Consider the following 13,331-nt stretch of genomic DNA (forward strand, 5'->3'; position numbering starts at 1 on the left):
TTTTGATCTTTTTTTCTTACGTTTAATGATTTCTTGTTCATAGATTTTACGATTTGTTCATGATATACTAATACTAGGAAGGCTTATGTAGAGAAGTGATTAATTCATGAGTAAATTTAAAATTTCATGGATATAAAAATAAGATTTGCAGGAAATATTAAAATTTTTGTGGCTCGAAATAGTAAATATTAAAACTTTCCTTTATTAAAAATGCAAAATATCCTGCAATCGAGTGTTACTAACTTTACACTGCTTGTTGTTTACTTGATTGCTTAAGAAAAATTAAAAGTTTATTTAAAATGGATATCTGCAATCAGCCTGTAGCATAAATAAGATATGGAAATATCCCCCGCAAATTGTTTGGGGAGATTTCTGTATCGTTATTTGTTGGCAAAATAATTGCCGAGCCTGCCAACTTCCAGGTAGCGGCCGGCGAAAAAAAGAAAAAGAAATGAAAATGTCACAAAGAGGGAACAACTCAAAGTATAACTCTTAGCCACCCCTGGGAAAATAACTAAATGTTTTTTTTTTTTTTTAAATGTGCAAGTTTAAAATCTATTTGGCACCTTGTTGTAGTTGTCACTACAGATTGGGATATAGAAATATCCTCAATCAATTTTTCATTTGTTTTAAACGTTATTTTAATAGCTTTAGTATTGTATGAAAAATAAATGTCTTTAATTTAAAGACATTTATTTAAGTAAAATATATACGTACAATATATTCCTATATGAAGTAAACTAAATTCAACTACAAAAATTAAGAAATTACTGTTAATCTATATACAACCATTCTTTAAGTTTAGGATTCTATAGAATAAGAGTTTATATTTCAAATATTCATATATATGCAAGTTTTCAAATATTCATGTACATTCAACAGTAGTTACAAACGATGAATTAAGATTCATCGTTTGTAACTCACTCAATTCACTTCATCACTCAATTGACGACTAGCATATCTCTAGTGCATCATTAACTATTTTATCAAAGACTCCCTTATTTGAGGGAAGAATATTTTAATCTGACAAATTTTAAAAATTTGTTTTAGAAAAACTTTAAACCATCTGCTATGAAGAAAAAAATAAGTTAAAACCTTTTTATTACAAAATAAGTATTAAAAATATTTACTAAATAAAATGCCAAATATTAATTCATCCATTATTAAAAAAACTTCAAATTTTAACAAATTTGTTAAATTTTTGCCAATATAGGCTGAAAAACATTTACTTAACTAAATTTTCTGTCTATTTGTGAGAGGAAAATCTTTAAATTATAAATTTTATAGATTAGCTAAAAGGCTTATTGAACAAATTTCAACTTGATATCTGTAGAATGTAAAATTTTAATTACTTCCCGCCGTCTACTCAGTGGCCAAAGAAAAGTATTTTTCAAATCAAATAATATGTAATATGAACTTAAAATTTCGAAATTTTGTTTAAAAACGGCAAAACTATTGTCAATTTTACCTAAGTAAAAACGTTTATATAATTAGGTTAGGACCTCTTGTGTCAAAAACATACATTAAATCCTTAAAGTTCAAGTTAAATATCTTAAAAGGGGCAGAGATGCCTTTTCTGGAAGTTGAAATGGAGTGCAAACTCGTTATACAGATGCTGTACTCATCTCACTTAGCCAGTGATGAATGCGCCCAAGCTCTTGGGCAAATTCTTAATCCCCCCCCCCCAAACTATTCGTTTTATTTAGTGTAAAAATTCCCCCTCAAGCTTTAAGTGGGTGCATCGTGCGCCCACCTCCCCCCTGGTGGGGGCCCCTGCGTCTACTAGTTGAATTTATTGTTAATAAAAATTTCAACCAATTTCCAACTTAAACTAGCAGCATCAGTTAGAAAAAAAATATGTATACAGGGGTCTGTCTAGGCCGAATTTACTACCGTTTAGCAGTACCTCCACAAATTCAACTTCAGGAAAAATGGTAGTTTCACAAATTCAATTTTAGGAAAAACGGTAGTTTCACAAAATACTTTTTCGTGAAATTTTATTTTTGTATCCCTTTAGAAACGATAAATCCATATTTTTTTGTTGATTTTTTAATATAATTTTTAATTTTTCGCAAATTATGTCTAAATTTTCACAAAATAGGTACCTATCAGAAAAACCTAGACAGACCCCTGATATATATATTTATTTATTTACATGAAAATTGTGAAAAAAAATGAAAAATATAATAATGTCAACCGAAAGTGATGTCGTCGGGGAGTGCCAGTCCCAGAAGTCATAAAAATATAAAACCTTTCCTATGGAGAGAACAGAGCATAACAAATGTCTAAAATCAAATGTCATGCTTTCTCTGTGCCCCAAAGGCTTTGCAAGAAGTCCAGGAAAAGAGAAAAAGTGAATACAAAATGTGTAAACTAATGACAAAATGAAAAATAATTTTCAAAAAACCTACTTAAAAACATATTCCTTTGCCAAAGCGAAAGCATGCCACATTCAGAAAATCCCAAACCAAACTGAAATTCGCAAATAAACTTCACGCCCCTACTTATTGTGCAGGAAGAAGAAAAGGAAAAAAATATTTCAAAAGTGATTCTCTGACAAACTCTAAAATTTTAGGTTGGCACCACTCAAGACGTTAAGGAAGTTTATGCTCACCGAGCAGTGCTCGCAAGTGCAAGTCCATACCTATTCGACTTGTTCACAGCTGAAAGCAAGGGACCCAGAAATCAGTACAAATTAAATGGAAACATAGAAATGGAGGCATTTGAAATTTTAGTTGATTATGCTTATTTGGGAAGGTGAGTACTTTTTATAAAATAAACTATGTGATTTAATTTTTATAAAAATTTTAATTGGTGTAATTCTTCCCCAAAGGCTTGAAGTTCCTTCAAAATTAGTAAAAGCCACCTATGTTGCTGCTACCAAACTGCGTATGAGCTCAGCTGCGAAACAATGTGGTAAACACCTTGTTGAGAATATGACACCCGACAATTGCATCAGTAAGTTTTTAAGCTTTTGTACTTTATCAGAATTTCAAATTTAAGTGCTCTAATGAATTATAGTGAGTTTTAAAAAGAATAATGGGTAAACATTCTGTAAATCAATTTATTTTAGATCTTAGAGCTCTACCAGGAATTGCAACCAACCCTGAAGTTCTTGCAAAAGTGGATGCTTTCATTCGTCAAAATGTGAGTATAATAATAAATTTTAGGAAATATACATTTCTGTTAAGTGAAAAATCAATAAAAAAATTTTTCTTTGTGTTCTAGATAAGTGAAGTAGTTAAATCTAAAGAGCTCCTTGCATTACCAACAATACCAGTTGAATTATTGCAGAATAGTCACGAGGAAAAGAATGCCACCAATATAAAGCATTTGTGCGACATGGTTCTTGATTGGGTTAAATCTCAGGCTGATAATCAGATAACCATTGATGATTTGACACAAAAGGTAAAGATCTGCTTTAATAAAATACTATTTATATAATTTTTTTAACATTGCTATAATTTTTAGTTAACAGAAAGTAATCACTTTTAGCTTTCCACTTACTTTCAAAACATAGTTAAAGAGAAATTTGACATTTAAATTAACTTAATGTAACAAAGTTAAATGTTAATTTTGGGATTGCAATTTTATGATTAAGTATTAGTGAAAATGGGAGAAGATATCTTTTCCTTAAGAGGACACTATACAATATATAAGAAACTTTTTGTTGCTAATTTTCTTTCACCTTCATTAGTAATTATAAAAAAAAAAAAAAAATGAGTGCAGGCAAAGCTAGAGAAAGCTATGAAGTTTCAAATGTCGGAGAGAAAAATAAATCAAATTGCAAACAAATTATTAAAAGAGAACTTCTCCATTTCATAATCCTAAGTCTCTTCTCATAATTTATTTTCATTTGGATATTTAAAAAATTTCTTTTCAGTATTTAAAACTTCATGGCTTACCCTAGGTTTGTCTGAACGCACCTTTTCTATGCATCAAATTTTATTTTTTATGAAAATGAACAAGAATTTGTGACAAAAAGTTTCTCCCAAGGTATGACGTCCTCTTAAAATGTGGAGGGCCGCCAACTTTTTAAGCATTGAGGGGAAACTTCTAGTGGTAGCAAAGTCTTATGTTTTTTAGTCTGATTCTGTTTGTTCAGTAAATAGTTATTTTCCACACCACAACATGTGAATGATTTAGAAGTTCATATAAAAATCCACTTTGCACTAGTTTTGTTTTTGGTGAGCCTTTTAAAATATTGAAAAAATTATTCTAAATTCTGAAATTTATAGTTTTTGATTGTCTACTGCTCTATAAAATATTTTGTAAAGAGAAATAGTAGCAGCCTTGAATGCCTTTTGTTCTGTGATGCCTCACAGAAACAAAAGTTAGTGAGATTTTCATCCCAGTACCTGCTTGTGCAAACTAAAATTGAAAAGGTTCTATTAGACGGTTCATTTCTTCTATTTGTAGAAAATTTAAATTGGATATATTGGAAAATTTTAATTGGATATATATGGAGGCTACAAATTATGCTCTTAAAGATCGTCTCCTTCAGTGATGTTTTTCTTTTAGTTTCTTGTTTGCAGTTGCCCAGTTAAGCCATGATTAAGCAATCATTTTGGAACTTGTTATGATATAGAAATCTTTCCCTAACATTTTATAACAAAAAATAATAATTAGAAGCTGTTGATTTAAAACTACTTAGTTCAAAGTATATTAAATTGTTTTATTTAAATGAAATTATTAATGGTTTGTAATAAAAACTTCTTTTTTAGGTTCATATGCTCTATCTGAACCCTGACCGTACTCTTCATGATTGCAGTGATATTGAAAATGGAGACGTTCAAGATTCTGAAGTTATTCAAGATTACAAAAAGCTCTCCAGAAAAGTATCAGTACCAAAATCTGGAAATCCAAGATCAAAGCGATCCAATCAGACACCTGCTAAACCTCGCCAATTTTTATTCACCAAATCTGATTCCAGCTCATCTGATGAAGAGGATAATGATTGGAAAGTTATTGTAATTACTGCAAATGGAGGTATTTTTTCAACTTTCATGCTTTTTTTACACATTTTTTAATATCAATATTTTAAAATTATTAAGAACAATATGATAATAAAGATAATAGAAAATCAAATGTTATTATTTTTTATTCAGTTATAATTTGTATTAGTTCTAGAAAAAAAACGAAATATTTATGCCGGGGTGTTAACAACTTCAAAATTCCAGTATGTTTTCTGTAATATTTGAAAAATTAATTTCCTTAGGGTTTCTTTTTTATTTCTCTTAGTTTTAATTTGTTTTCATAAATGCTACTGAAGTTTTTTTTTAAAAATGTTAAACTTCGTAATTAAGACACTTGTAATTATTTGCATTGAGAATGGTGAGTTCAAGTATTTGAAAGAAAAAAATTTAACTAAATAAACTTAACTCCAAATTTTTAATATAAATATTATTAATATTTAAGTGTAGCTTCTTTAAATATCAATCATACTAATATATGCACTAGCCAATTATGTTTTGAGCTTTTAATGGATTGTTGATTAAAAATAATTTAAAATGTAAGTTTTTAATGTATTACGAAGTTATTTTCTTCCTTATTTTAGTTTTACTCCTATTTATAGCATTCGTTTTACTAAAACACCAGATGCCAGCTTGCTCCACTTTGTGGGGATAATTTTTTTTTTTAGTGGATCCAAATTTTATGTGTTAATGTATAATTCATGATTTTGAAAATTTAGTTTCTTGATTAGATTAAAAGTATTTTGTCCACAATCACATATAAAAAGCTGAATTATTATTTTTTTTTTTTTGTGGTAAGCCTAATTTCTGCAAGTTTTAGTTGTTAATACTCTACTATCACATTACAAAAACTTTTGCAGAAAGTTGTAAAGTCTGCAGCCCTGTGTTATACAGTCAATTCGCTATAACTCGAATATTACTATAACTTGATTTTTTTATGAGGTCCCGACCCTTTTATCTTCAATTTCATGTTAATTATTCTCGATTACTCGAATTTTACTCCCTTTAACTCGATTTTTTTTTGGATCTTTTAAAGCAAGAAAAAAAACCTAGGAGCTGATATCTTGCTCCTTACAATGTCTTTCGCACTCTTCATGGAAAATCTAAAGCTTTCCCTCTTGAAGTATCTGAACAGTGGTTAAATGAAACGTTACCAAATTTACTTCAATCATACAGTTAAAATGATGTTTTCAATATTGATGAAATGGGTTTATTTTTTAAATGTCTTTTAAATAAGACTATGATTTTTAAGGATGAAAACTGCTCAGGGGGTAAAATGAACAATGACTGTCCTAGTTGAAAGAAATGCGTCTGGGACAAAGAAATTGCCCATACTTGTTATCGGAAAATACCGAAATCCCCGATGTTTCAAGAATGTAAAAATTTATCCTTTGGATTACAAGTCTAACAAAAATTTTTGGATGACATCAGTTTTATTTGAAGACTATGTAAGAAAATTGGATCGGAAATTCTCCGCAAAAAAGAGAAAAGTGATACTCTTTATGGATAAATGCACAGCGCATAGTGATCCACCTAATGTGAAAGCAGTAAACTTGCAGCAAAGTTGCACACGATGGACCAGGGTATCATAAAGTGCTTCAAACAGTCTGATCGTAAATGGCTTGTCAGAAAAATGATCTTAAATATTGTAAGCATTTAGAGGATTTGTAATTAATAAGCATTAAATAATCCGACAATATTTTGAAAGTCCAAAACCAAAACTAACGGTAAGTCGAACTTCCGATATGTCGAAGTTTTTCGTCAGTCCTATCAGATTCGAGTTATCGCGAATTCACTGTACTAACATATTATCATTTATAGAAATAAATAATAGATTTTTTACTTTAAGTATTTTATAATATTTGTTTGAAATATTTCATAAAAAACAGCAAATTATTAACACTAAGTTGTTTTAAAACTTAAGTTAAGGCAAAGAAATTTGATGAAATAAAATCTCAAAAAAAATTTCAAACTTGTTAAAATAATACCAGCTCTAGTGTGTATAATTGAGCCTATTTATCATGAATGTTTAATTTTTTGTTTTATATTTTGTTAGAAAACAGTATGCTGGGTGTTGTTGCTGCATATGGAAAATTGACAGTGCTATCAATTGTGCAAAGGGTTCACACTCCGAACAACAGCCCACTTTCTTCAAGAAATGCTTCAGTGGAAAAGATTAGCACCTATTCAACTGTCCCTCCTATGAGCTCTGCCAGGTGTTCTGTGGGCACTGCTGAATTTGATGGGAAACTTCTAGTTTGTGGTGAGTATAAGTAACTATGAATTAAACAAGACTTTCTTAATTTTAGATATTAAATCTGTGCTCCATGTGTCAAGCTTGCCATATTGGTGGCGTATTCTATTATGAAGTATCAAATGTCCAAAACTATTACAGGCTTCCCACTCCCCTGGGAAAACCTGGAAAATGCAGGGAATTTTGATTTTTTTTTCCTTACAAACTGGGAAAATACAGATAATTTTGTTTCTTATTTTTGTCTTTTAAAAAATGGTGACCACTCAAAGCGTAATCTACGAGATATTTAACCATGATATTTCAGCTATACTAAACTATTTCATTTACTATAGCAGGGGTCGCATTCCCCCTAAAATTCATAAAATTCCTAAAACTATGTGCAAACCCTAAAAATCTGATAAAATTTTGTTGGTGTTCCTAAAAAATTAAGAGTTATAGGCTAAATATAAATTAAAAAAAGCAATAATCTAAAATATAAGAATTTAACTACATTAATTAAAACTGTTTTAATTTTGCCACATGGGAATTCTGATCCTGAGAGAGGTTTTTCGATAAATAAAGCAGTGCTTAATGTGAGTCACCATGAAAATACTATTATGTCTCTTAGACTAATCAAAGATACCATTTGAAATTATGGAGGAGTGTTGAAGATCACCACAACACTATTGTGGGCAGTAAAGAATCTTACAAATCATATCAAGAATATGTTAGAAAAATAATCATGATTAATTTTTTTTTCTCTAACTTTTAATATAAATTGCTGATTTGAAATCTAATATTATCACACAATAGTTTTTCTTATTAAAGTAAGGTAAAGGGTAATAATAAAGTTTTAATTAAGAAGGTAAAAATTAAATAAAAATCCAAGTTGGTGTTAATTTATTTTTTCTCTTGATTTATTCTCACTTTTGCCTGTTCCTGAATTATGCACTTAATTTCTGATAGGTAATATGTAAAGTTGAAATTTCATTTTTACACTTTAGAGATTTCATTCTTGACTTAATAAATTTCAGAGCTTTATTTTATGGCTTGCAATTATATATGATATGTGTGGATGAATTGTAATAATCTTCTGTTATGTAATAAACTACCGTGTGATCTGTTTTTAACCTAGCAAAATCATATATTACCCCTAAAATTTACCTAAAATTTTTTGAAAAAAGTTCCTAAAAATACCCTAAAATTTTAAAAAACTTTGCTGCTACCCCTGCTATAGCATTATTTAAGTATGTTCAGCTGTCTTTCCAGTAATTAAAACTAATAAATAGAGTTAGCTCAATATAGCTCGCATATAATATATTGTGTATAATATGTACAGGGAAAACATAGGAAATTTTTTTTCCAGATTTGAGTGGCAACCCTGTATTAATGCCCACTCCCTTTTTTTTTTGTCATTTAAAATATTTGATTTGAGGCTTGTAAGGATTTAATTTAGTATGAGGTGTATAAAGGAAATATGAAAATATAAATAAAAATTTTACTATGAATTACTACTCTATAATAGACTTAACAAAATCATAGGCAAAAAAGCTGGATTCTAATTTCAGGATCTTAAAATTCTATATTAAAAGTGATAAATAATTATTCATACGAGTAGCATTGTAATCAAAATCAATTTGATATATAAAGAGATTCTAGCAATCACTTAAGTAGCATTATAATCGAAATAAATTTGTTATTTAGAGAAAGTTTAACTATCGGTTAATGTAAATGAAAATACTGTGTTAAATTATATTTCAGGGAAGTAATATAATTCTAATCAATTTGTTATTTACTTTCTGTTCAAATAAGTGAGAGCACTGTGCTACATTTCACAAAAATAGTGTTGGGATTCAAATTAATTTTTTGTTCTAAGATATTTCTTTAAGATATATCTCACTGCAAAATCACTAAACTGTAGACTTAATTTAATGTGGGATATAAAATTACAGGTGGTTACGACCGAGGAGAATGCCTCAAGACTGTTGAATCATATGATTTTTCTACAAACAAGTGGACCACCATGCAACCAATGAAAGTCCCACGTGGAAGATTCAATGCAGCTAAAGTAAACAACAAAATTTATGCTGTTGGTGGTTGTGATGGTCAAAAAGAACTCAGCTCAGCAGAGTATTGGGATCCAGATACAAATTCCTGGAAACAACTCCCAAATCTTCCTGCAGTCAGATCTCATGCAGGTGGGTGATTTCTGCTTTTAGCTCTAATGTTTCTTTTTTTCTCCATTTTGTTTTATTTTTAATGCATTTTTAATCATTACTCTAATTTTTAAGAATGTTGTGTTTGTGTGTTACGTACCATTGCCCTTCCCCACAGGGTTGCATTTAATTTTCATTGTTTATAAGAATTAACCTTAACCTTGTTTATAAGGATTAACCTTGTTTAATATATATTAATCTTAGCTATTAATTGTGCCTCTTTAATTATGACTTTCCTCTCTGGAATGTGTACTGTTTTCAACTTAATGTTTTTAAACTTTTTTGAATAAAAAATAGACTATAGTATATAATAGATAGATAACTAACTTGAAATTCATTGAGAAAATTTAAATGCACCTTGTTTAGTTGATTGGTGTTTTTCTAATGTTTGTAAATTAGGCAACTAACTTTTTTTCCAGTTATGCTTTCTCCAATTTTTCCTACTAATTTATGATGTGAAAGATAAAATAACTCAAATATCTTAACAAGTGTGAATGTAACTAAAAATTGACCTAATGTTTAATTTTAATATAAGTTACTTCAAAATTTAAAAAGCTTTATTTATTGGGGAAACTATTTAATATTTTACTGGTGAAATATATGTTATTCAAAAATATAAAGTGAGAAGATAATTTTACAAGGCAATTAAAAAGTTACACATTTTGTATGAAGTTTAATTTTTTTGAAATTTACATAATTTTGCTTTAAAAACATTTGCGTTTGAGACACTCTATTTGAAATATCTTAAATAGTGTGGTAAGAAAAATTATTATTCAACTTCAAGCCTTCAAACTTTACCTATGGCTTTTACTGCAGTATTTCTGGTCGTTTATTCAATGATAAAATAAGTTTTTTCCAGCGACGCTAAAAAAAGTGAACCAAATTATTCTTAAAGAAAAATTAATTTGAAATTAAGTTAAGAAATTCATTAAAAATTTATTTTAATTATTGTAAATTAATAGATATTTTAAAATTAAGAAGTACTTCTATTTAAAAACTAAGAGCGATTAAATTTTTATGAATAGTTTTCTAAATTGATTTTTATCTTACCTTTTACACCTACATTAAGTTAGTTAACTTAAAAACAGTCTTCAATTTACAGAAAGTTTAAATAGTTTTATCCGTGAAGTATTTTTTCAATCTAGTTTCTATAAAGTGTTTATCTGTAACATGTAAAGGTCTATTTGCAAATAATTCTAAACCTTTTTACTATGAGAAGTTTTATTCCATAATATTAATAATAAGAAGATGAAAAACAAATAAATAAATAAAAAAATAACTTACCATTGATTGGAAAAAATGAATAATTTGTAATAAAAGACTAAAAAAATGAACGTGCTTTTATTTACATTTACAAAACATAGTTTTTAAATATTTTTCTTTAAAAATGAAGATTATTATATAATTTTTGAACACAATATTTATACTAATTAAATGACACTTCTAAATTTGGAGAAAACATTTGTATTTAATTAGCTTATTAGTTTTGTACAACTATCTAAAATATAAACATAAAATAAAATATTTGATTTTTGCTGCACTTGCCAGTAATCAAATCAATACTTCTGGATTGTTAATCTTTATTTTCGTTGTATATATATATTTTTTTATGTTTATTATTTTTTAATTTGTTTTTGTTTAACAACTCGGTTAAAATTTCAATAATATTTTTGTTAAAAAAAATACATATTTGCTCTTGTATAAGTTCAGTACTGATAATATTTAGAGATGGCTATTAGTTAATATATGTAGGTGTGGCTAAAATTACTATTATGAATTTATAATTAGCAATAATGTTGTTCTGTATCTGTGACTAATATGAGGAGGGGAAAAAAAAGAGTTTAACCTTCGATTGGCTCGAGCGAAATTCTGAAATTTCAAAGTATTTTCGATCGAAACATGCTGAAGACAAGAAAATTACGCAAATGTCTCTTATCTTTAACTCACTGTAAATTTAGTTTTGTTTGATTGGCCAGAATAGTTAAAGAAAATAATTAAACAGAATTAAAAATTTTAAAGTACCTTATTTTTGAAAATCTTAGCCAGAATAAAAAGATCTATATTGACAATTTGAAGATTAAATCCCATTACTAACTGTAACGTTTGAAGAACTCCATCAAGATGTTTTAAGTGTTGTTCATAATGTATGTGAATGTTAAAGTATTTCCCTGTCTGAAAAAGTTATTTGTTTAGTATATGTTTTGAAAGTATGATATTCAAGAAGAATTCAATGTGTATATATATATATATATTTATACATGCTTTATATTTATGACTAGATTAATAATGATACATTGATAATATCCTTGAAGAATTCATGAATGTTTCCTTCTTTGTAATGTTAAAAAATATTGCATCAACTGTTAAATGTTGAAAATTCTGGAAACAAAGAAAAATTAATTTGAAACAATTTTCGTTTGACTGAATAAGCAAAGGAGGAAAAACATTTATTTGGAAAATTATCATTATTGATTGGAAAAATACTGCTTTTGATTTTTAGTTTGCTTATAATTTAGCTTAGCCAGAAAGTTTCTCAAGATTATATATTTTACTTAGCAAGGTTAATATATGTATATTGTAAGAAATTTGTACTCATGTGAAATTAATTTATCTGTTTGCATATTTTTGTACTTGGATGCTAGCAGGCAGATAGTATTTATTTGTTACTCAATCCAAAAGACATCAAGAAAATAATTCTATAAAATACGATTCTCATTTGTTGATCATGTTTACACGATTCAAATCTATCTCTCTAAAAAAAATTTGATTATCATGAGATAAAAAGAAGAAATATATGGTTTAAAGGAATTAAAAATACATAGAAGATTATGAAAACTGCAAAACAAAAGAAGTAGGAAGATTATTGCTTTCAATCTACAAATATGAATTTTGCCATATGTATTTTAATTATTGATTTTTATTCTACAGTATTGAAGCAAATTTTTCAATTGTAGTTTTAGATAATGTTGAAAAGAAACTATTTTGAAGAACCAATTGATTATCAATTATATACTACTTAGCTTATATGAGCTTGTTCATTTTTAAAAATAAAGATGGAACAAATTCTGATTGCTATTAAATGTAATATTCTGAAAAATAAGATCCAAATATGAATAGGCTGAAATTATTATCTATAAAACCTGAGTGTTTTTATACTTGGTTTCTCCATGCGAGAAATTATTGGTCTGCTAGATATTCAACCAGTGCAAACTTTGAGTGAGTTTGATTTTGTTTAAAAATTGAGCTTTGTGTTCAGAATTATACTAATTATTACTTTTATATTAAGAATTTGCATTTAGTCATTGGGGTTAAACTGTTTTCTTGTATAATGAATTACTAATTTTGATAAACCTTACTATTTTTCACAGATATATAATAACGCTTGTGGGTGTAAGGGATAAATAGGAGCTTATATCCTCTAGCTAGACTGCTGATTTAGCTACATCTCACTGTGATGATTCGATGGACAAGACCACTTGAAAAACTTAATCCTACCTTTCTCATGTAATTTCAGGTTGTATGTCCATCAAACTGACTTCCTACGCATAGGTGATGCAAGATATGCTGTCAACAAGATCTTCTGCTTACGAAAGTGCTTCTCTACCAATTTCACTATTCTTAGTGATTAGATTTCAGCTCTTCCATGTGTGTGCGTCACGAAGATGTTTGTTTTAGCTTGGCGGTTAAAACAGCATTAAGAAAATAGGCGAAGAAGTTAGTGCCATTGAAACCACGATGTACGAGACTTTTGTGTTCAGAAAAAAAACCCAGTCCAGATTCAAGAGACTGATATTGTTTCTTTTTTTTTTGTAATTTTTTTTATTGCTTTACAGTTCAAAATTTGCATGCATACATTTTTATTATTATATAATTTTTTTTTTAAATTTGGCGTTTTCTGAGCAGTTTTTT

General features: G+C 28.1%; 1 protein-coding gene across 5 annotated transcripts in view; it reads left to right on the forward strand.

The window, feature by feature from the left end:
- LOC107451421 (influenza virus NS1A-binding protein homolog) overlaps window positions 1-13,331 on the forward strand; it is a 62,700-nt gene that overhangs the window by 41,404 nt on the left and 7,965 nt on the right. For all 5 annotated transcript variants that reach the window (XM_016067502.4, XM_071184661.2, XM_016067503.4 and 2 more), the window contains exons 3-9: window positions 2,576-2,757; window positions 2,834-2,958; window positions 3,074-3,147; window positions 3,229-3,408; window positions 4,725-4,989; window positions 7,030-7,236; window positions 9,159-9,404. In XM_016067502.4, coding sequence (XP_015922988.3) covers window positions 2,576-2,757; window positions 2,834-2,958; window positions 3,074-3,147; window positions 3,229-3,408; window positions 4,725-4,989; window positions 7,030-7,236; window positions 9,159-9,404 — 1,279 coding nt within the window. The remainder of the gene's footprint in view (window positions 1-2,575; window positions 2,758-2,833; window positions 2,959-3,073; window positions 3,148-3,228; window positions 3,409-4,724; window positions 4,990-7,029; window positions 7,237-9,158; window positions 9,405-13,331) is intronic.

This window comes from Parasteatoda tepidariorum, chromosome 10 (genome assembly GCF_982258835.1).
Source record: "Parasteatoda tepidariorum strain Cologne lab strain chromosome 10, Ptep-v5.0, whole genome shotgun sequence".
NCBI classification, from domain to species: domain Eukaryota; kingdom Metazoa; phylum Arthropoda; class Arachnida; order Araneae; family Theridiidae; genus Parasteatoda; species Parasteatoda tepidariorum.